At 43.5% G+C, this 21,723-nt stretch overlaps 1 protein-coding gene across 1 annotated transcript in view; it reads left to right on the forward strand.

Moving 5' to 3' along the window:
- The window catches only part of ADAMTS17 (ADAM metallopeptidase with thrombospondin type 1 motif 17), a 154,833-nt gene that overhangs the window by 92,517 nt on the left and 40,593 nt on the right, over nucleotides 1-21,723 (forward strand). The window contains exons 13-17 of the mRNA XM_066328254.1: nucleotides 1,419-1,585; nucleotides 2,422-2,549; nucleotides 11,294-11,414; nucleotides 13,618-13,692; nucleotides 18,666-18,746. Of these exons, the coding sequence (XP_066184351.1) occupies nucleotides 1,419-1,585; nucleotides 2,422-2,549; nucleotides 11,294-11,414; nucleotides 13,618-13,692; nucleotides 18,666-18,746 (572 nt within the window). The remainder of the gene's footprint in view (nucleotides 1-1,418; nucleotides 1,586-2,421; nucleotides 2,550-11,293; nucleotides 11,415-13,617; nucleotides 13,693-18,665; nucleotides 18,747-21,723) is intronic.

Here is a 21,723-nt window from a genome sequence, read left to right on the forward strand (position 1 = left end):
TTTCTTTTTAAATTGGGGCTGAAATTCTGCATAGCAACACAATCACTTCAAAGACATGCCCAGATGATGGATAGGCTCACAGTTGCTGCTGTTGACCTGTAATAATGTGAAAAGGATATTTTTGTTTATTCCTCTCCTTATCTGACCTGCAGTTGCACGCCTGTAATAGCCAGGTTTGATTTTTACCAGCTCATTTTCCTGAAAAGGGGACTGAGCTGGTTTCTTTGCTGTCAGCTACAGTGCTGACCAAACCTAAATCCATTCATCATCGTTCCTTAAATTACAGGAAATGCTCCTTCCAACACTGCACACTGATTTTAAAATTCTCTTGCTCATATACATTCTTGGCTGGAGATACACACGTGATCTTCTTTTGCTTCAAATTCCTGGCCTCAGCCCACTGCTGCAGCTGGTTTATTCACTGTCCAAAAATATTGGCTTAGGGATTTATCTTTTATTTTGTATATATTTGGTCTTGGGATTTTTTTTTTACAGGAATCTCTGCCTCTGCCAGCTGACTCTTGAGCCTGTGGGACTATCATTAAACCAGTTGCTTCACTGTTTGATTTGGTTTTTCCTCTCTGTAATTTCTTTGAGCATTTACATGCATTGCCTCCCCATGGTTGTAAGGAATGTGTCATAAGCCAGTTTGCACGTGTAGACTTCTGAGCTGTACTGCCTTGTGTTCTTGTCTAGGCTTTGGGCTGTTGTTGTACAATTGGGCTGAGGAGAAAACCACTGCCTTAAACAGAGCATCCCTTCTCCAGTCCCCTCTTGTCATGTAAAAGGGTTACAGCAGCATAAATGGGATTTAATTTCTTCAGTTCCATTAATAGGTGGATTCTCTTGCCATAAATACAGTGAAAGGTGGCTCTATAGTTGCCAACCAGAAGATATCACACAGTGTTTCAGACATGGGCTAGGGTGGGCTTGAGTTCACAATTCCAAGGCTCAAGACCTGGAATTCCAAATTCCATGCTTTCTTGTGCTTTTTTTGTTTGTGGGTTTGTGTTTTTTTTTGTTTGGTTGTTTTTTTTTTTCAAAGAAAATACAGGCTATTGCTGAGAGTTTTGAGTTTTCCTTCTTCTCTGGGGATTCATAAACAAAAACAGATAAGTTTTGCAGGTGCCTAATTCTGATGTTGCATTAGTGGCCTTTCCTGTATGTTTAAAAAACTAATGTGTGGAATGGCATGGATTTCATGGATCTGCAGCACGGGTTTGTTTTTGGATACCCTGCTTACAGTGCAATTATAACTGCTTCTCTAGTATTTTAATTAAAGGAGCACACGTGCTGAAGAGATGTTTGCTGTGTCTCCATCCTCAGGGCTGTTTGAGCAGGGGGCAAAGCAAGGCTGGGAGGGGAAGATGGAACATTCTGGGTGTTTGGGGCTGAGCCTGGTGTTGTCCCCTCTGCAGCCCGGGGCCGGGTGGGAAGAACTGCCGGGGGGCCAGCGTGGAGCACACGGTGTGTGAGAACCTGCCCTGCCCCAAAGGGGTGCCCAGCTTCAGGGACCAGCAGTGCCAGGCCCACGACAGGTACACCAACAAGAAGAAAAGCCTCCTGACAGCTGTCATCGTGGATGGTGAGTTTTTTCATCTCCCTCTGTTATTCCTTGCTGCTCTTTCACTGCAGTTTCTCATCTGTTGGTGAGAAGGCTGCAATAGGCCCCCTTTAGCTACAGCTGGAAGACTAATTACAATTAATTGTTCTTGGTGCTGCCCTGCTGTTCCTTTAGCCTTCTTAATAGAACATACAGAGTTGTCAATGCTTTACTCATCTTTTTGAAATGCTGGGAGAGAAGTGCCTTAACTTGATTCTCGTTCTGAAGTTGGGAATTTCAGACTGGGAGTCAGAGAGTTGGGAATTTAAATATTACAAAATTCCAATTAGTTTGGAACTGAAAAAAAAAAGGTGAATTCCCTGTGACATTTTTTAACTTACGTCACTTTGGGGCTTCTCAGCATGATTGCCTATCTCACCTACATTCCTTTAATGCTTCCTCTGCTGCATCTTGCTGTTCATCTGCTATTCAGCCAGATGTTGGTGGGATATGAAATGTTCTGGAGAACTTGTTCTTCTAAAAGCACTGGCTGTAGCCTGAACTTGGTGAGACACAAAGACTTGACCATTCTTACCAGACTGATGAATGTTACCTGTAATAAACATCTTCCCTATACAAACAGTTGTATAAAAGTGGATTGGCTAATTGGTTTTCTGTGCTGTTAAAGCCCAGTCTCATCAATGTAACCCTTAAAACAATGATACTTTAAAGTGGGGAAATGATGTACCTAAACTGAAAGCCTCATATTCCTTCAAAGATGGGATACCCAAATCCATTCCTGTAGAGAATTTATCACCATTGCCTCAAACACTTGATTGTGCTGTACCCAAGGGCAGTTGTTGTATTTCTTTTCCCAGATAAGCCGTGTGAGCTCTTCTGCTCCCCACTGGGCAAGGATTCTCCTGTGCTGGTGGCAGACAGAGTCCTGGATGGAACTCCCTGTGGGCCTTACGAGACAGACCTCTGTGTACATGGCAAGTGCCAGGTGGAGTAACTTTCTCTTGTTCTGTTTCTGGTGTTGGGTTCAGTCGGGGGCAGTGTGGGTGGCTGTCCCCAAGGGGAGGGGACAGCCCTGTTGTACAAGGCCCACTACAAATGCTCCATGGCCCTGTGTATTGCTGTGAGAATCTCAATGCCTGAGGCAGGAGATTATTCCTGAACAGCCAGGAATGCTCAAAAATCACATTTGTTCGTGTGCATGGCTTGGGTGGGAAGGGGCTTCTGTGAGGGGAGCAGATTGGAGGGGAAGTCTGGCCTGCTTAACTGCTCTTTTTTGGCTATTAGAGGAATCACTGATGAAAGCACTGAAGCTGCAAATCAGCTTACAAACTGTCACTGGCCTGTTACAAGCATTATCTTGCCGGAAGGATGATGCTTTTCAGGTCCACTTGGTTCCTTCTGAGAAATACTGAGGAAACTTTTCAGTACTAATTGTTCCTTGGCTCCTGCAGCTACATGAGCCAGAATCTTCAGACTGAATTCTCTTTTCCTTAGAGTGATGGCCTGTAACCATTGCAATGATTATTTCTCTCTAACCAAATTACACACAGACCCAAAATGAGGTGTGGGAGATCTCTGTAATAAAACTTCATGGTTTGCTGAGAGAATTTGTAAAACATTGAATGCTAAGGAGGGCAGCTCTTAGAGCTGGTGCTTCAGCTTCCTCAAAAATTTAATGGCTATGTGTAGACCCTGTGTAAGATGGAGATTTAATGCTGGGACAAGGGAAGGGAGATGAGAAAATGGATATTTAAGGATCATAAAAGACATGAAGTTGTTTGGAGTGGGTGCTCCTGGTGATGGGTTCAGGTCATTTGTCACAGACAATTTGACAGGGCAGACCCTTCATGAGCTTCCTCTCTCCTGATCATGGAGGTCATGATCAAAGTGTGCTGCACACACCACAGTGGTGGGACAGGCAGTTCACTTGCCTACAGCAGCCTTGCCAGGGCTGGATTCTTCCTGGCGTTTCTTCCCTTTAAGTTTCTCCTCATCTAGATTTGTATCCTACAGTCGGAGTTGCTCTTTCTGGTATTAACCAGCCCACTGTATCCATCAGAACACCTTCTTAGTATCACCCTTTATTTCCACTGACTACCCTGGTTTGCCCTGGGGCACAGGGCACACCAAATTTGGCATTATTTCTGATTTCTGTGAGTGGTTAAGAAATGCCAATTTTTATTGCTTTGAGCCTTCCAGGCAGGGAGATAAATGAACACAATACTCACTTGGGTGTGAGAGAGGCTTTGGGGGCATAAAGCAGCAATGCAAAGAGAGAAGTGAAAAATCTTTGGATTGAATTTTGCACTGCTGCAGGAGACACTTCCCACTGTTTCTTGACAAATGATGCTGAAGAGGCATTTTTAATTCACTCTTTCTAATTTATTCCAACGAAGAATATGAATAGCAACAGTCTGGGGAGCCAGTACAAATTTGATTCTTTATAATACAAAGTGCTTTGCAAATAGAGCCAGGTTCATGGTGCATCCCAAGTTACTTAATTTTCCCCTGTTTTTGGCTATATCTGAAAAAGGCTAAAAAAAAAAATCCATTAATAATCTTTTATAGTCAGGCCAGCTGTGCACCTCCAGCTGTGTGCCATTGACCATTACTCTGGGCTGGCCAGTTTTATTGCTCCAAACCTTCAGAACTGCCACAAATGGTAAATCAGGCATCATGGCAAGGAACATTTTTTTCATCCAGGGAGGATCAGTAGCCAGCTCCCTCCAAATGAATTCCTTTATGAGCACAGAGCACTGGAGGTACATCATGAAAAGCAAATTGCACTCTGAGTTGGGGGCAAGTGCCTTTAACTGTGCAGAGAGGTGATGACAGCTGCAGAACATTCAGTCCATTTGCATCTGGCTGAGAAAAAATGCAAAATGATCAGTTCAAGCCGAGCAGATTTGAAAGCCCTGTGAACTCATTTATAATACTCCTCTGCCATATATATGTGCATTGCAGTGCTGAGAATTGCCATATGTGCCTGTGTACCCCATTTGCCACAGATACTTGTCTAACTAGCTGCCTGTTAAACCAATTTAATTGCCATATTCATTTAATTACTCCTCTCCTTGTTTCTTTACCCAGAGTAGACAAAGCCTGGCAATAAGCATTGCAGGGGGCCTGGAGAAGAGAATAAGTGCTGAAATCAGAGGGTGGTATTACTGTTATTTATTTTCTTATGTAATCCTTCTAATTAGAGGCTCTCAAAGGCAGGAGTGACACATTGTCAGTGCAACAGACAAATTAGCAGTAACCATGCCTGTGAACATCTAGCCCAGGAAGTGTAATAGATCTTCTCCCTTCATTAGATGCTCCTAAATGCAGCTTGTGAGTTGTTCCTGGATGATGAATGAATGTAGATGAACATGGCAGAGAAAAAAATGTGGTTTTTTTCTTTTCTCAAAGAGAGGAGGGTTTTGAGAAGGGAAGCAGGAACAGATTCTCTGAAGCCTCAAAATGCCCCAAATACATTTGGGCACTGAGGGAGTTTTCCTTCTGTTGTACTTTGTGAAGTTACTACAGTTTCACTTTAAAGCTGACTCCAATCTAAAAGGTGTGAATGAAGCCTTGGGTGCCAGCCTCACTATTCCTGAAACAAAATCATCAAAAGCAGCAGCATCTCTGTATTTATCCCTTACACCTGAAGGCAGCTGGAGTGAGTAAACTTGGTTATTACTTTGATCATGCATAGAAGCACCAAGAACAAAGTCAGCCCTAAATTTAGCATAGAGGTTCCTAAATCACCTAGACTTTTTCTAGCCTTACTCCTTGTTTTTTGAGATGAATCATAAGGTCTTAATTCAATTTCTTCCTTGTTTATTTGAGTTGGTTTTGAGGTCGAACATTTCAAATGCACCATTTTTTACCATCCTCTGAGCAAACTGTTCAAAGCATACGTAGGTCTCTGACCTTTTCTCCTCAAAATGCACATGGTCTTCTAGCAAGGAGAATTTATTCTCTCCAGAGATTTTTCAGAGACAGAAAATCTGTAGCAGGCTGAGAGGCAGGAGGAGGAGGAGGAGGAGGAGGAGGAGGAGGAGGAGGAGGGTGAGTGCTCATTTAGGCTTTGCAGCAGTTTGCTTTCCCTGTCATGGACACTGCAGCCATGGGGAAGGTGGGGTAGGGCACTGCAAACTGCACCTCACACTGGGTTTATCTTCTCCTATTTCTCTTCAAGGAACAAGTGGCTTTCAAGGAGAAGATTTTGTTCTTCCCTGGGCCTGTGGGGTGTGTGTTGGATGAGAGAGCACTCATGAGAGCAGGGCCCTTTCTAACCCCTTACAGTGCTTTGCTCTGTGCTGCTGAGGTTAATTCAAAACTGCTGGCAGAAGTGGAGCTAAAAAAAGTGTCAGATGTCACAGAGCAGAGGGGTGAGGAGAAGACAAGCTGCTCAGCTGACTGTTATGATGCACATGACCTTGTGCTGGCTTTTCTCAAAGGAGGATTAGTCTGAGCCTCATGACAGCATGAGAACTTTCCAGTGGGGACTACAGATTGTGCTTCAGGATGTAATTTAAGGTCTCTGTGAAAAGAGAGACCTCCTGTACAGCAGAACTGGGCTAGAGATCAAGGGCAGTCTTTGCTGTGATTTAACAATTTAAGAGGTGAAGATGTTTTGGCTCTGTCTGCAGTTTTCTCTTGAGTGTTTTGTCATATCACACCTCCTTTCAACTGGCTGGTGAATCCACGGTATGTTTAATGATAATAGGCCACATATTAGACTATCCTGGCACAACAAAATTGTTACAGAACAAAAGTGATTGTCACACTCTATGGAAGGGGAGCATGAATTGGAAAGTGGACAAATTTTCAAAAATTGCTTCTGCAAACTGGACAGGCAGTGTCAGGAGAGTGCCACAGGTGGCAGAGGAGAAATTGAAGTTGTCTACTGGACCAGCTGCTGACAAACAGTTTTTTACATACTTAGTACCCACTTTTTGCATTTGGTTGATGCCTGCAGTTCTGGCTTTGTCTCCTCACTTGAGTATTTTCCATGTATTATTCATATTCCTGCATTACAAACTGTGGTACAGGATGTTCCAGACTGGGTAGCTTGTCTCCATACAACAACTTGGCTTAGCACTGAACTTTGATAAATTATTTAGTGCATGTGCACAAAATCCAGAAGGATTGTCTGAACTACAGAAACCTGTTGTATAATTGCCTTCTTTTCCTTTTTTTTTTTTTTTTTTTTTTCCATGTCTGGATCTGTAGCAATGTAATCTGAGGTTAAAAGGAGTATTTTGGTGAGTCAGGCATAGTGACAAAACCAAGTCCTTGTCGATGTCCTACTAGTTTGTTGTGTACTTTGCAGTGGAGTAAGAAAAAAAAAAAAAAAACCCATGCTATTCCCCCCAGTTTTTCTTCCATGTTATCCCATGGGAAGCATATAATAGAACAGAAGCAAAGGAGTTCCTGGGATGGGAAAGAGCTTTGTATTATTTGCATGTTCTCTCATGAGCACAGAAGTTTTGACACATAGCCTTCAGTATCTATATGTGAAAAATCAAGAATTATTGTGTCTAACACCCCCATGAGCTGCTGAGGGATCTAAGTAAAACTGGCAGGTGACATTGCAGATTTAATGCGGATCAGATAATTCTAATTTAAAATAGGAGGTGTCTAACTCCTGATCCAGCAGAGCTGCTCTGATTGAGAAAATATCTGAAGGCTTGGGAAACAACAGGAGGATAACTCCTGCATGGACTCCAATCCTTAACACAAAATTTGTCGTGGAACAGAAATTGGAGTAACTCAGAGATGAACTGGTTGATTAGGGACCCAGACCCACCTCACCCACCCCTGACAGCCAACCACAACCCTCCACAGGGGCAGACGTGTTCAGAACAACAAAATAAGAATTCTCAACAGAACAACAAAATAAGAATTCTCTTCCCCTCAGATCTCAATGTCACTTGCTCACATCTGTACATTCCTGTTTCACGTGGTCCATCCCTGGAGGTATCAATGGACATTGGATAGTATGGACAAAAGGAATTGGCAGTATAGATGAATCTGTCATAACCAGCCTGCTCTGTACATGATTAATTTGTAAAGTGGCACACGTTGCATCAATATTTATATTTGATCCATTGAGACAGCCAGTTAGTTCAGCATATGGGAAGCATTACAGTTTTGTGAGCCTACAATGTCATTTCTTGCACAGAGTGGGTGTATATAACAAAAATAATTGTGTTTATGTAGCAAAACATACCCTCACAAGTGTATCAATTGAGCTCTTTCACAGCCATTGAAAATACAAATAAAAATATCATTAAAAAATATCCAAGCAATACAGAGAATAGTTCACACAGAAGAATCCAAGTGATATGTATTCAAAAGAGAAGAGTTTTCCTATGCTGGAGCCAGCTATGACTGAAGCTGGAAATACCACCCAACAAGCAGACTTTCAGATGTTTAATTATAAAAACGAGAAGAAGGGGGAGGGAGAGAAGGAAGGGTGGATGGAGATATGGGCTTAAAGAGAATTAATTTCAGGCCTTTGGCTCAGCAAATGTGCTGAGTTACCTGCCAATTTAAAGGTCAGTGGCTAGTTCCAAAATGTGGTGTCAGAGCAGGAGACTGCCTGGGTGGAAGAGCCTTAAGAAACCTGTGGACACATTTCTGACTGTCCATGCTGAGGACTTGAAGCCCTGAAAGACTTATTTTCATGTTTCCTGCCAGCATTCCCATGTTTTAAAGCTGCTTCCCTTCTCACCAGTCCATTCAAGGCTGATGGAACTGAAAGTATCCAGCAGTTGCTGGATGGGCTGGTCCATGGACTCAGTTTGCTCATCTGCAGGATGACTCTTGGGTCAGAAAACACATGGGATGTTGTTATTTACAAGCTCTTTTCTTTCCTCAGAATGTAAAGCTTCCCCTTTCTGCTCCTTAATTTAATAAATCCCCTTACCTTGATTGGTTGGACTGGACAGAAAGCAATACAAAGCAAGTGTGTTGGTCAAACAACTCCCTTGAACTATTTAGGTTTTAAGAGATTCTTTCTGCACTCTGAAAACTTGACTTTTGAGCAGTGAAACTGGGGATTTTCCCTTTGCATGTGGTGAATGAAGCCTTCTCAGTTTGGGAAGCTTTCTGCAGGCTGAGGACAGCTCTGTAGATAAAGGATGGGCAGTAGAATAAATACACAGAGCATATTGTCAATGGGAAGCTGCTGATGTACACACTTGATGGTTTTTCCAGCCAGTGCTGGAATCTCAGGGGCTCTCACACCTTGGAGAAGTCTCTCAATTAATAACCCAAGGACTGCTGGCAGGTGCTTTGCACCCACAAAGGTGATAGCCACTGTGTTCTGCCCTTCTAGTCCTATCTCTTCCTCTTTGATCCACTTGCTTTAAGAGTGACCATCGTGGTGGTTTTAAGAGTATTTTCCGCATGGCAAGATCTCAGAGGATCAGAGTGACCAAAGTGGTCCCTGCAATGTGTTTCTGAATGACTTTGCAGCTTTTGGAATCCACTGTCAAATCTTACCCAAACCTGTTTCATTATGTCCTGTTATTAAATGTGCTGTTATTAAATACACTTTCAGTTTAGAAATGATTGAAAGGCTTGGGGAGAGGGAAACAGGCTCTAGTGTTTATGTAGACAACACTAAAGTGCTTCCAAGGTATTTTTCCCCCATAAAGTAGCAAGAATGCACCAATTTTCATCTTGAAGCCAAGAAAAAAAGTGTTTTATTCTCTTAGAGATATTCCTTTCTAAGAAGCCATTTCCTGGCCCCAAAGTGATGGGGGCTTTAAGTCTCAAGGCCTGGATTGAGGGAAAAGTCTGATCTGTGGATGGGAGCAGTGGTGCCATTGAAGAGGGGTGTGCAAGGGCCATTCCCAGTTCCTGCACTCATAAGGTGAAGATGAACGGTAAAAACCAGAAAGATACTGGGAGTTACATTTGTGGATTCAGTGGGTTCTTTCCATGCCCTTCAGAGAGGGCCTCTCAAGTCAAAGGGTGTCAGTGACCAAGCAAAGGTGTGAGGAAATCGCTTGTCTTGAAGCCCAGTCTCAGATGAGGGGGGACTCAGCCTTCCCAACCTTTGCTGGCTTGCACTGGTTTCCATTATCTGGGAAACTCCAGCATAAATGCAAAGCATGTGATTGCCAACTCCCCATTCTTCCCCTGCCTCCGTTAGAGTCCTACAGACTCCTCATGTAGCTCTGGGAATAAGTGTGGTTCAACACTCATTATGTTCCCTTTATTCATCTGTGTGCTCACATAGTGCTAATAACAATGCAGCACAATGAAAGATAGCACCAGAGCCTTAAATTAAACACAGCCTTTCCAGTATCTCAGCAGGGTGGCAGGCAGCCGTTTGTTTCCAGCTGCCTTTCAGCAACCCCATTAATAAATCATCCTGATTTTCCTGGAAGGAGAACTGGTGGGACATCCTTCTGTTCTGGGGGCAGAATCACGTTCAATATCCCAAAATTATTTGTTGGACATGGGCGTAAAGTTTAGGCTTGAGAATTGCAACTGCCAGAAACTCCACTATCTTCTTCCTACCTCTTTTAAGTCCCATTTATATATTTATACAGGTTTTTTCCTGCTGTTCCTGTGCACCAGTGTAGGTGCTGTGCCAGTTAATGAGCACCATTTCCCTGGTATGTGTTTAGGATGATCATCCTCTCTCTGCAGGCTTTCCCTAATGATTTACCCAGACAAGCTCTGCATCAGCACACGGTGGAACGCTGGCAGTCTTTGATCTCTGAAATACATCTGGACTCAGGCAGTGGCCAGGGTCTTCTGAAACAAGGGGAATGTTGGAGTTCTGATCCAAATTGCATTGCTTACACACAGACAAGCTCAGATAAACAGCCTGAGTTCTCTTAATATTTCCCTGCTTACTCTATTTTTCAAAATGTTTGTTGTTTTGATCATTCCCTAAGATATCTCTCCAACTTTCCTCTGGCTTCATCACAGGAAGGCAAAAAAGGGAGAGACCCAATAGCCTTATTCAAATAAGTCCTCCTAGTGTCAGTCCTCCGACTTCATTTGCCAAGAAACTGTTTATCTATGCAGAATAAATCTTAAACTCATTTTTAATAATGCAATCTCCGCTAATAACTTGCATCATGACAATGCTTGTTTCAGTAGAAATTTATGTTTTAAGAGCAAATTGCTGATCATTTTGAGGGTCTTACATGGACAGAATACAATTTATATAGATTCATGACAGTGTTGTCAGCATCAAGATCTACAAATGCAGAATGTTCACCACCATAACCTGTGAATAAGGAAGATTGTGGTGATAATCTCGATGGGTACACGGATCATATTGTGATTCTTCCCATGTGTGGAAGCAGAACTGTAGGTTTTTATTGGAGAAAAATTAGGTATGTATAGAAAATGTTAAAAACACCATTTAGAATGAAGCTTTAGGTGAAACTGTTAGATTTTATAATTTATTTTTCAATTGAATGTTGATTCTTAATACAGTGCAAGCATATGGAAAATATCATAATTGCATAGGCAGTCTTGTGGTAGAAATTGGCCCGGCATGAAACTGACCTGCATCCATTGAACTACTCTTCCATTTCTGGTATCTTGGGCCATCTGAGGTCTTTTTTCAGGTATTTCAAAAGTTTAATTAAGAGTTCAATGTTTCCTCCCCATTCGGGTTTTCAGTCACGTGTCAGTTTTGACCTCACTGCTTAAAGATGCTCTAACCTTGCAAACAAAGTAATGGGGGTCTCTGGTTGTTGTCATTAGAAAATTGGCTGTGATGGGATCATTGGCTCAGCTGCCAAAGAGGATCGCTGTGGGATCTGCAGTGGTGATGGGAAAACCTGCAAAGTGGTGAAAGGAGACTTCAACCACACCAAGGGCATGGGTGAGTAACACTCACTGGGGTTCTCTGAGTTGGGGTAGCAGTAACAGCTCTTCTTCTTGCATAGCACTGGAGTCACCCAGCAAAAACAGCTCTGGGAAGCACCTGAGAAACACAAAACAAACCCCAGCTCACTTCACATGTGGTACCCCATCTGCTTCTTACTCTGTCACCCAGATACCAGCCACTGCCTCTGCCTGAAATTCAGAGTGAAGTTGTGTTTCTCATTTTGACTGCTACTGGTGCTGATGGTTTTAAATAGGAGGCAAAATCACAGAATCTTTCCCAGTGGGAGGGAAGTTGTATTTCAGCACCATCTTTGAGGTCTCAGAAGGATGCATGTTGCATGTTGTAGATGATTCATGTTATTATCAGAATATCTCAGCTAAAGGAAAGAGCTGCACTCCCCTCTGAATATTTTTACTGATTCCCTGCCAGCAAAAATATCCAGTATAGGATATAAGAGCTTGGAATTAAGACTTTTCCTTTTCTTCTTAAAAATTAATGTATCTACAGCTTGGTGCTTGAATTAGTCTTTGTTCCAGGGTTTCTGTACTACACTTCTGAGAACCCTGTTATCACACATCCCAATTAACCAAAGGGAGGAAAAGCCATGTCCAGAACTTGGAAGCTGCTCCAGGAGGAAACAATTGTCCAGAAAAGAATTATTTCCCATTCAGTGAAGACAGAACTGGCATTTCTGTGTGGAGAAATACATTCAACATGTGTTGCTCCAGGACTGAGTTCCACAAAGCACATGAAAATCCCCTTTAAGCACACACTTCAGTTCAGTTTAGTGGCTAAAGCAGCACCAGTGCTTAGCAGCTCTCTTTACTCCAGGTCTCAGCTCTGAAGTCTGAGGCTCTGATTTTGTTCACTGACCTCTTCCTCTGCACCCTCCTCCTCCTGACCTGTGGGGCCAGCTGGAATCTGTCACCTCCTGTGAGATGCAGGGAGGATTTCCCACCTGCACCACATCTCTCTGGAGCACATTTGTGTGCTTGGCCAACCTGTTGAATGGTTTCCTTCAACATTTGTGCCTTTGACTCTTTTGTCCCAATTATTGTTCCACCCACTTACATCAAGCCTTTTGCATTTGATCCAAGTGGTGGGAAAAGTTCCTCATTTCCACTGAAAAAAACCCAGTTATTCTCCATTTCTGTAGCAGGTTATTCAGCTTTCATGGACTCCTTACATGCTGCTGAAGAGTAGCTATCTTTTATCTTTCCCAATGAGTCTACAAAACATCTTGTGCAGATAAATACAAAATTTCTGGGTCACTGCCAGGAGGTTGCACCCATTTCCAGCTACAAAGACTACTTGAGGTGGTGACTTTACAAGGCTGTAGGAGAGAGCAGCTTCAGCCTTAACTGGCTGCCAGGACTCTGCAGGAGGTTTTCACCCCCAGTACCCTGGAACCTAATCAGAAAGAATTCCTGATGATAGTGTTCAAGGATTCAGATTCTCTGCTGATCATCTCAGATGCACAAACCTGTCAAAGTGTTGCCTTGTCAATGCAATATTTCCACCTTTAGCCATCTCCCATAATCTAGAAGATAATTGTTTTTATCAGTATAACCTCATAACCATTTATTAGATGTTGTTTTATTTTTAATTTAATTTGGAAAGTTAATTACATTTTATGTGTGCTCCCGTCCATTTCTGCTCACACACTGCTGTTCTGCAGAATCAGGTCCTCAGGTGAACCCACTGAATTTCATGCAGTAAGCAAAGCTCCAGCTCTGGGGTATCACAAGTGAACGTGGTGTTACTCAAGGGAAAAAAAAAAACCTTCCTTTTTTTAATTGACAGTTAAGCAAAAATGTACAAAAATTTCATGGCAGCTGGGGCGAAGAAAGAGCCACAATATTCTGGTGATAACAAGCTCAAGGTTTGGGTGTGTAAATGATTGCACAGTTCAGTGGCAAATCCCCAGGACCTGTCTGCATTCCAAGTCAAGGCCAAGACCCTGAGTCCACTGTGCTGATTTCTTATTTCAAAAGAGAATAGACTTCAAACATCAAGGTATTGATTGTTTTGGAGTGGTATCTGTTTGGGGAACTGTAGCTGCAGCCTTGGGCCTTGGCTCTGCCCGTGGGACTCCTCTGGTTGTAGGATTGGTCCCTCTGTGTCCTGTGATTGCAAATGATGTTGTGGAGCCCTGTGAACTGAACTAAACCCCTGCCAACTCCTTTCTGTTTCTTAGTAACCAATAGTCATTGTAAGAAGGTTTCCACATGTGTGATGGCAAAGGCAAAGGCTGTTCCCAAGTGTTTCTCGTGTAAGATACTTGAATGCTGTTTGCAGTGTCAGTGGGTGTCGGTGAAATCCTTTGGTGTTGGTTCTTTATCTTCTTTTTGTCGGATTAGATGAGGAAATTTGGTATCAAAAGCCATGGATAAACTTCAAGTCCTTTTACTGTTTCACTTGCCATGTCAGATACAAAGTACAGATCCTTTCCTTTTAGGGAACCTGTGTGAAAGGAAGCCAAATTTTCATGCATCAAACAAAAAGAACCAGGTCTATTTCTTTTTTTCCCCAACTTTAATGTCACAGAGGTTCTGCCACTCTGGTGGGAAAGATGGTGAAACACTCAAAGGGCCTTGTAGGAGGCCCAGCAGTTCAGCTCTTACCACCTGTGCTCCAGGGTGATCCAACTGGAAATGGACTCCATTTTTCTGCTGGAGAGGAAGTCACAAACCTTTATTTATGATGCTAAACATCACATACACTTGTGTGCAGCTGGCTGTCTTCAGCAGGCCAGCTGAATGCACTGTTTAGACTGAGGTTTCCTTTCGACTGGCAGCATGCCCTGTACCTATTTCTACAAAATGACTTTTCAAAACCAAACACAGAGTTGTTCTGAAGTACACCTCTGTCATCCTGCAGCTGTACAGGGGACCTAGAAATGAAGGACAGCTCTTTGACTCCTGTCTGTTGGCGAGCTGATTTATCACTGACAACTTCTCCAAGGCTGTGCCTGTAATGCTCAGAGACTTGAGTCTGTCTCTTGATTTTTCTTGGGTTTTATTGCATATGCTGTTTGTCCAGCACTTATTAAAAGAAATCTGAACAGTAGTGCTGTTGTGCTGGCTGGGAGCATCTTTAGCCAACACAAAAATACCTTTTTTTGTCAACAGGGTGCACATGTCAATTATGAGAAAATAGAACTCTACCTAACCTTTAACTCAGATATCCCTTATAAGGGATCAGAACATGCAAGTTAGAAATCCCAATAAGCAACTTTGCAGCAATGGTCAGAGGCTTTGAAATTTATCCATGGCTCTTCAACGAAATGATTTTCTTACAAATGAGCTATCCCATGGCTGGAAGTGGACAGCTGCCAATGGAGGACTTATTCTCAAGCTAAAAGCAAAGGAGAATCATCACAGCTCTTCAGAAAATAGACACATAATTCGCACTCCACTGCAAAAAATAGCACTCAGCAAAAGCTGCAAGGTGGGAAGGAGATGGAGTCTGAGATGCTCAGCTGATGCTTATCCCTGGAATACCATGGAGGCTATGCTGGCCTTGGTTGGCAGGTGGGCAGGACAGCCTGATCTCCTTGGCTTCTACCCTGAGGTGTTTGCTCAAGCACTTTTGGGAGGTTTGGTAATGAGCTGGGCACAGTTGACTTTCTCATACCAGATTTTGGTGTGTACAGGGCTAAGGTAGGAAGGTGCAGTGCCCAGGGATTGGTACTTTCAGCCATGGGATAATTTTTCCTTCACCTTGGAGTCCATGTTTCACTGCAGTGTGAACCAGAAGAGTTTTGCAGTCGATCAGTGGCATTCTGAAGTTCACACTAAACCTTCTGTTCTTTCTGGGAATAATAACAATGGCTAACAATGGATTTTTCTGTGTGGGCTGCTTTCCTCTTGCAAATCTCTCCAGCATTTAAATGAAGATACAGTAGCCACTGTTCACATATTAATCTCCTTGATGACAAAGCCACCTCTTTGTTCTGGTGTCTGTCCTAATACGAGTTATACCGTAAAATTTGTATCTAGGATTTGCTTCAATCACAGCCTTACATTCCTGAGACACTGATGTAATGCAGATTATCCAGAAAGATTGGTGTGTGCCAAAGTAACTGTTCCCAAGGTGGACTATACAGAATACAGCACTATAAATTATCAAATAATGTTCTCCTGTTGTATTTTCAAAGCTTCATCTTAACAGGCTGATTTATGGGTGAAATTACTAAGAATACTGCCTGATAGTTGCCAAATCTCATCAGTCTTTAACCAGTTCCTCATTTAAAGCAGAACTTGAAGCCCAACCTTGCAAACCTCAGCCTTGCAGACGATTATCCTAAGACCTAACAGAGCTTTGAGAGTCCTTGACTTGGGGCCAACTCTGAGACATTTTTGGTCGTTCTAGCTGACACTTGATAATCTTTCTGGCAATCTGCAGTTACAGTTTGCTTAATAAAATGTGCCTGGAAAACACTGGAGGTGTTTCCTGGTGCAGTTATCTCAAAGATCAGGAATCTGTGACCAGAAGCCTCCCACCAGCTCTGAGGACCAGAGTGGAGTGGAGACAATCCAAGTTTGTACCTGTGGCAAATCTGCATGGGTGCTATCCAGTCTGTTTGCAGCAGAATTCAACCACTAACTCACCCAACATTGCTGGAGATAACAAATGAGAGTGTCCAGATGCTCCTGGTGGGACATGCCCAAGGGTTCTGCTTCACCTCTGAGAGGACAGGTCAAATCTAAACCCCTGCAAAGCATTTGGCAGTTCTCCAACAGGAGAGTGAAGGTCAGCAGGTTCGTGGTACAGGGAGTTAACACAGTGTGTTTCTTCATATTCAGGAGCTGTGAGTGCAACCCCCTAAAGCCATCAATCAGGATTAGAAATTACACAAGGAGAAAAAATCTGGTGTGAGACCAAACCAAACAGTCTCCAGAACTAATACTCTATTAATAGCTCACACTTCACTATTTACTATTGTAAAAAGTAACATAAAAATCACTTTTCCACGTGGTATTGCTCTCGTGGCACAGTGATGAAATGAGTGTATTTATGGCTTGAGCTGAGCCTCCAGCGCAGCTCCAGAGTTTGCTCACCTCTAAAGCAGTGTGACACACTCCTGGCTGCTGCTGGGTCAGGGGACAGATCCAGAGTTCACTGAACTTAGTAACTGCTGTCCACTAAATTCAGTGTAACTTTGTCTCCAACCCCTGCATGATTTAGCTCTGGATATTTGTATCTGGTTTAAAAAAATAAATAAGTAAATAGTCCCCTACTAGGTACATTAAATTACCTGAAACTTGGGCATGTTCCAGACTGGCTTCCTAACAGGGCTGTTCAGGGGTGTTTCAGGAGCTGTTTCCCTGTGACAGACTGTCACTGGTCACACTTTTGCTGTGTGTTCATGTCTTGAGTAGTTGTTGGTTGGATTTATATGCAGCTGCATGGGGTACAGTGGGGATATCTGAAACACTTTGTATTGACTGATTTGATATCTCAGCTGATGAAAAACCAACTCCTGGCAATGTCTTAAGATAAAGCCCAACATCTGTTTGCTCTGATTTCATAAGATTTCAGTATTGCCTTTGAAAAATTGACCCTGGAAGTAATGATTTTTCCTGGTGAAACCCAGGCTGGAACAGCAGCTGGGAGAGCCTCTGCTCTGGCTTCTGTGCACAGACAAGGTTTGAGCTCTGCTACCCTTCTCTCTGGTTTTCCTGCTAGGGAGGTGTGACTGTTTCTGAGATATCCTGAGTAAGGGAGAAGTAAGTGAGGAGGAGCAAGTGCAAAGAGAACTGAGCTGAGGGGTCAGATGAAAGTGTCATTCAGATACGACAAATCAGTGAAAGAAGGAGCCTGTCTGGCCCAAGTCAGACACCCACCCTCTGCACCTGATGAAACCCAAGAGCTCAAGCCTTACTCATGAAATGAATATTCAGGAAATGAATCCACCGTCTGAGACCCCAAATCTGTCTCAATCCATGTCACAGTGGCAGGAGAATCACTTAGTCCTGAGGTGCAAGATGCTGTCACCATACTCCTTTGAGTCCTCCCTGTATCAGCACAGCAAAAGCAGGGCTGTTCAGCTGCACTTTAATCCCTAAAATAGCTCCCTGAACACTCTTAAGTGCTAAAGGAATCACTGCTCCCTGTGCCAGCACTTCTCCAACCCATTGCTCTAGACAGCCCACAGTTCCCATATCTGCATCACTGATACAGAACAGCTTCACAGAGCCCTTTAAAGCAAGGAAAGTGGATGAGGGAACATACAGGATAAGCTGCTTAACATCTAAAAGAAAGAGAGGACAGCAATAACCCCAAAAAGGTGCCAAGTGATACACTGCAAAGTAAACTGGGTGGCCAATTAGAAGGAATCAAGTCATGGTTGTGATGAGATTAGTGTCATCTACAGAGGCCTGATTCAAAGCCCAGTGAAGCCAGTGGAAAAACTCTGCCTGGCTCTTTGAAATGGGCCCTGGTGTTCCTCTGCTTTATTATTGAAAGCCATTGCTTCCACCCCATGGAGCAAGTCTGTAATTCCACATGTCTCCATAGTGGGAGAAAATAGGCTACAATTCCTTGTAGCTCCTGCTTATTCTTACTCTATTCCATGAGTCAAAATTGGTCTTTGAAAAATTCTTTAGAGGTGACCAGTGGTCAGTCCTGGAGAAAATTCCAGCTCTGTTATTGCATTAAATCTGAGCTGTTGAATTTTCAGCAGCCCAGTGCAAGGAGATCATTATGTCCTCCAGAACTTTTGTACAGAGCTGAAATGTAAGTGAAAGCAAGCTTTCTCCCTCATTTGCCCCACTAATTCCCTCTGTTCAGTTTTAGCATCATCAGAAAGTTTTGTGGATGTGAATCCTTTCTGACACCACAGCCTAAACAGGGAGCACAAAGCAGGAGCATCTGTTGGAAACATCATTTCAAATGTCCGTTCTGTGCGGTGTTGCTCCTGACAGTCACACTTTGCAATGTCCTCGTGCATCCCTGTCAGTACTGCAGGAAAACCAGGCTGATTTGAAGGGTGCAGATCTAATAAGAGCTAATTAAGAAGCCTGAAGTCACAGCCGAGCAGCACACATGCATTTCTGCTGAAATGTTACTCATGGCCACGCCTGTCACAGCAGTGAGAACTGGCTGCCAGCACAGGGATCTCATCTGGAGTGTTTCTCACTCAATCCCCAGCCTGGAGTTGAGTTTTTCACGGGAGATATGGGATGGCTGATCCTGGCTGGCCCTGCCCTGCCTGAATTCACCCCTTTTTTGTTGCTGTAGGTTACATTGAAGCCGCTGTGATCCCTGCGGGTGCCCGGCGGATCAGAGTGGTCGAGGATAAACCTGCTCACAGCTTTCTGGGTAAAAAGACAAAAAAAAAAGTTTTGACTAAAGTTCAGCTCTGTTTTCTTTTCAAAATGGCCCTTCTCTAAGTGACCTGTAAGGTTTGTTCCTGCCAGGGAGGGGTTGGTGAATTGAGTCTTGCTGCAATCTCTGTGGTTTGGGGTCATGATGTTTGTGATGTGATAGTATGTGACACTTACAGGCCCTGTGCAACCTGGAAGGACCAGAGAGTACTTTTATATACAGACAGAAGAGTTCCTGAGCAGAACTTGGCAGTGGCTTGCACAGAGCTGCCAGGAGCACACTGCACTTCAGGAGGGAGTGGGGAGGAGAACAGTGTGTTTAGAGAGGGGAATGGCAGAGGTGCTGATAGGAAGGCGCCCAGCTCAGTCTGAAGCAGAGGCAGGACAGGGCAGCTGATATCCTTCAATAACCTGCTGCCATTTCTTGCAGCAGCACATTATTTCTGGTTGCTATACCCAAGACTTGATCCTGCACTCTGAGATTGGCTCAGCTGCAGCCTCTAGTCCACTTGTCTCTATTTTATCAGGCAAAAGAAAAAGTTTAATCCTCTCGTCATCTCTATTTCTGCATTCCTTTAGAGGGGAACAGGAATCCTCTCCTCCTTTTCCTATTGGGAGAAAAGGGTTTAATGGGTAAGATTTGTATGTGAGGTTGTTGCAGGGCAGAGTCTGTCAATGAATTTACTCATTTCATAAATTAAAGATCAGAATGGCACTTGTAAAGTGCAGCCAGTTAGTTACACTGAGGATCTGTCAGTCTGGTCTTCTGCCTCTTCTCTCCAATGTTTGGGGCATTTCCTTCTCTGTCTTTACTGTGCAATAGATAAAGGAGTTTATCCTCATCTACTTCTAGGGAGTCCAAGTCACAGAAATGCTAATGCCTCATGGCCCTGAATTTACACAAGAACCTATGGCAGTGCAGAGGCTTCAGGGAAAATTGCCTGAGATCCAAAAAACCCCCAATCCAAAAAACTCCCTACACGTGAAAAGTCCCTGGCACATTCAGAGCTGCATGGCCATGGAATTGCTTCCAGAGAGGAAGGAACTCTGAGAGGATTGCAGAGCTTGTCACACTCTGTTTTGTGGAAGAGGAAACTGAGGTGTAGCTACTCATGGCTATGGAGGGAGTCAGAACAAAGCTCAGACCTTGGTTTCTGATTTTCACATCTTTTTGTTTATAATTCTTCATCTCCAGCCAAAAGGAGATGTTAATATCCAGCACTGGAGTATTGGATGCTGCTGAAAACGTTTGCATAGTGGTTGTGAGGATTTCAGGTCTAGTGCTATTGGTTTTCTGTCTTGAGATGTTGCCACAGTTGGCACTATCACTGGAAAAGATGCTTTTGTTCTCTTTCACTCCAGATTCAGGGGAAAAAAGGAGGTCGAATTATGTAATTCAGCTGCTCTTTGATCAAAACCATTGGCATTTGTGCCACTTCTTGGTAGGAAGGAGTATCACCACTGCTCCTATTCCCATAATGCTTTATCCAGCCTGCCAGAGGGTCCCGCCTACACGTGAGATGTTTGACATAGCAAAGCCTGGTGGAACAATGGGAGCCAGTGTTTCTTTGGGTTTTGCAAGTGCTCTGCCTTCTGGAAACCAGCCTTTTTGTTTGTCTTGGTGGGGTTTGCACAGGGTATTTGGGCTTTGGCAGATAGCAGAGCACTGAGAGTCTTACGTGGAGTTACAGACTGCCCTTCCTTGGGACAACATAACCTTGACTAAAGCAGATGGTTCCCCACTGGGTGGTGAAGATTAGGATTGTGTATTTTTGAGAGCTGGAGTTGGCCCTGTTTGCATCACATAAAGACAGATAAAAATCTGGCTCTTCTAAAGCTTTGAGTGCTCTCAGCTCTTTGATTCATGGTCAGGAGCCAGGAGAACCTCTCTAAGCTTTCCAGGGTTTTCTCTTTCAAGGAACACTCAACACAAAGAAAAGATACCCAATGTCTTGCTGAACTGAGATGAAGAATAGCAGCAGGGGGAGTCCAGTAGGACAATAAGGATGACCAAGAAAAAAAAAAAAAACCCACAGTCACTCTTAATTCAGGTCCAAGTATGGAAGGATTTTCTATTTCAATAGCACTGACAAAGCTGAGTCAAATCAGGTCCTATTTCTACTCAGAACCAGGTACAACATTTTGGAAAGGAGCCCAGCATAATTTGGAATCATTATTCCATGTGCTGGGAGCAGTGCCTGAAGAATTTCCCTCCACCTACAGGCAACCCACGCTGGCTGCCTTGGCTGGCTGTAACTCTTAAAAACCACCTTGAACAGGAAATGCCTGGGCAGTTTGTGTCCACAGGCTGGGAAGCAAGGAGAGACCCAGGGTGGAAATAAAGATCTGACTAGATGCCAGGTTTAGAAGTTGATTGTCCAGTTCCTGCCTTCCAGCCAACAAGAAAAACAGAAGTTACAGGTTGTTGCTGGGGTTCCTATTTCTCCTGTGCTCTTCTGCTGTACAAGTTTGAGTTTAATTCTGTCACCTCTGGGGCTGGGAAGAGCCAGCCAATGGTTGAGTGTGGAAAAAGCCATTGGAGTTCCCCATGTCTGAGACATGGAAGGTTTTTAGCCACAGCAGTGATCTTGCTGATGAGGCAATCGAGGCAAACAGCACTGAAAACACTTTAGCCCAAATGCTCTGCTGAGTCTCTGCTGCAATTCCTGCAATCCTCAAGGAGCACTTTTGACAATAGGTGTGTTTCCGAATTCTCTATCTCCTCAGCCATAAGGGACCAGTGCCTGTAGAAATCAGAATCAAACCCGCCCAGAAAAGAGGTTCACAAAGATGAAACGTTGGTTTTCATCAGCAAATTATCTCCCTTTGATGGTGAACTGGAACCAAAGCATGACTTAAGTCACTCAACCTCTTAGACAGTTTTGAGCATGTGCTGGGATATCTTTTCTAGTGAGCCATGCTGCTTGGAGATAGTTTTATCTCATCCAGAGCTTTGATTAGTCATGTCCATG

Source organism: Sylvia atricapilla, chromosome 13 (assembly GCF_009819655.1).
Source record: "Sylvia atricapilla isolate bSylAtr1 chromosome 13, bSylAtr1.pri, whole genome shotgun sequence".
NCBI classification, from domain to species: Eukaryota; Metazoa; Chordata; class Aves; order Passeriformes; family Sylviidae; genus Sylvia; species Sylvia atricapilla.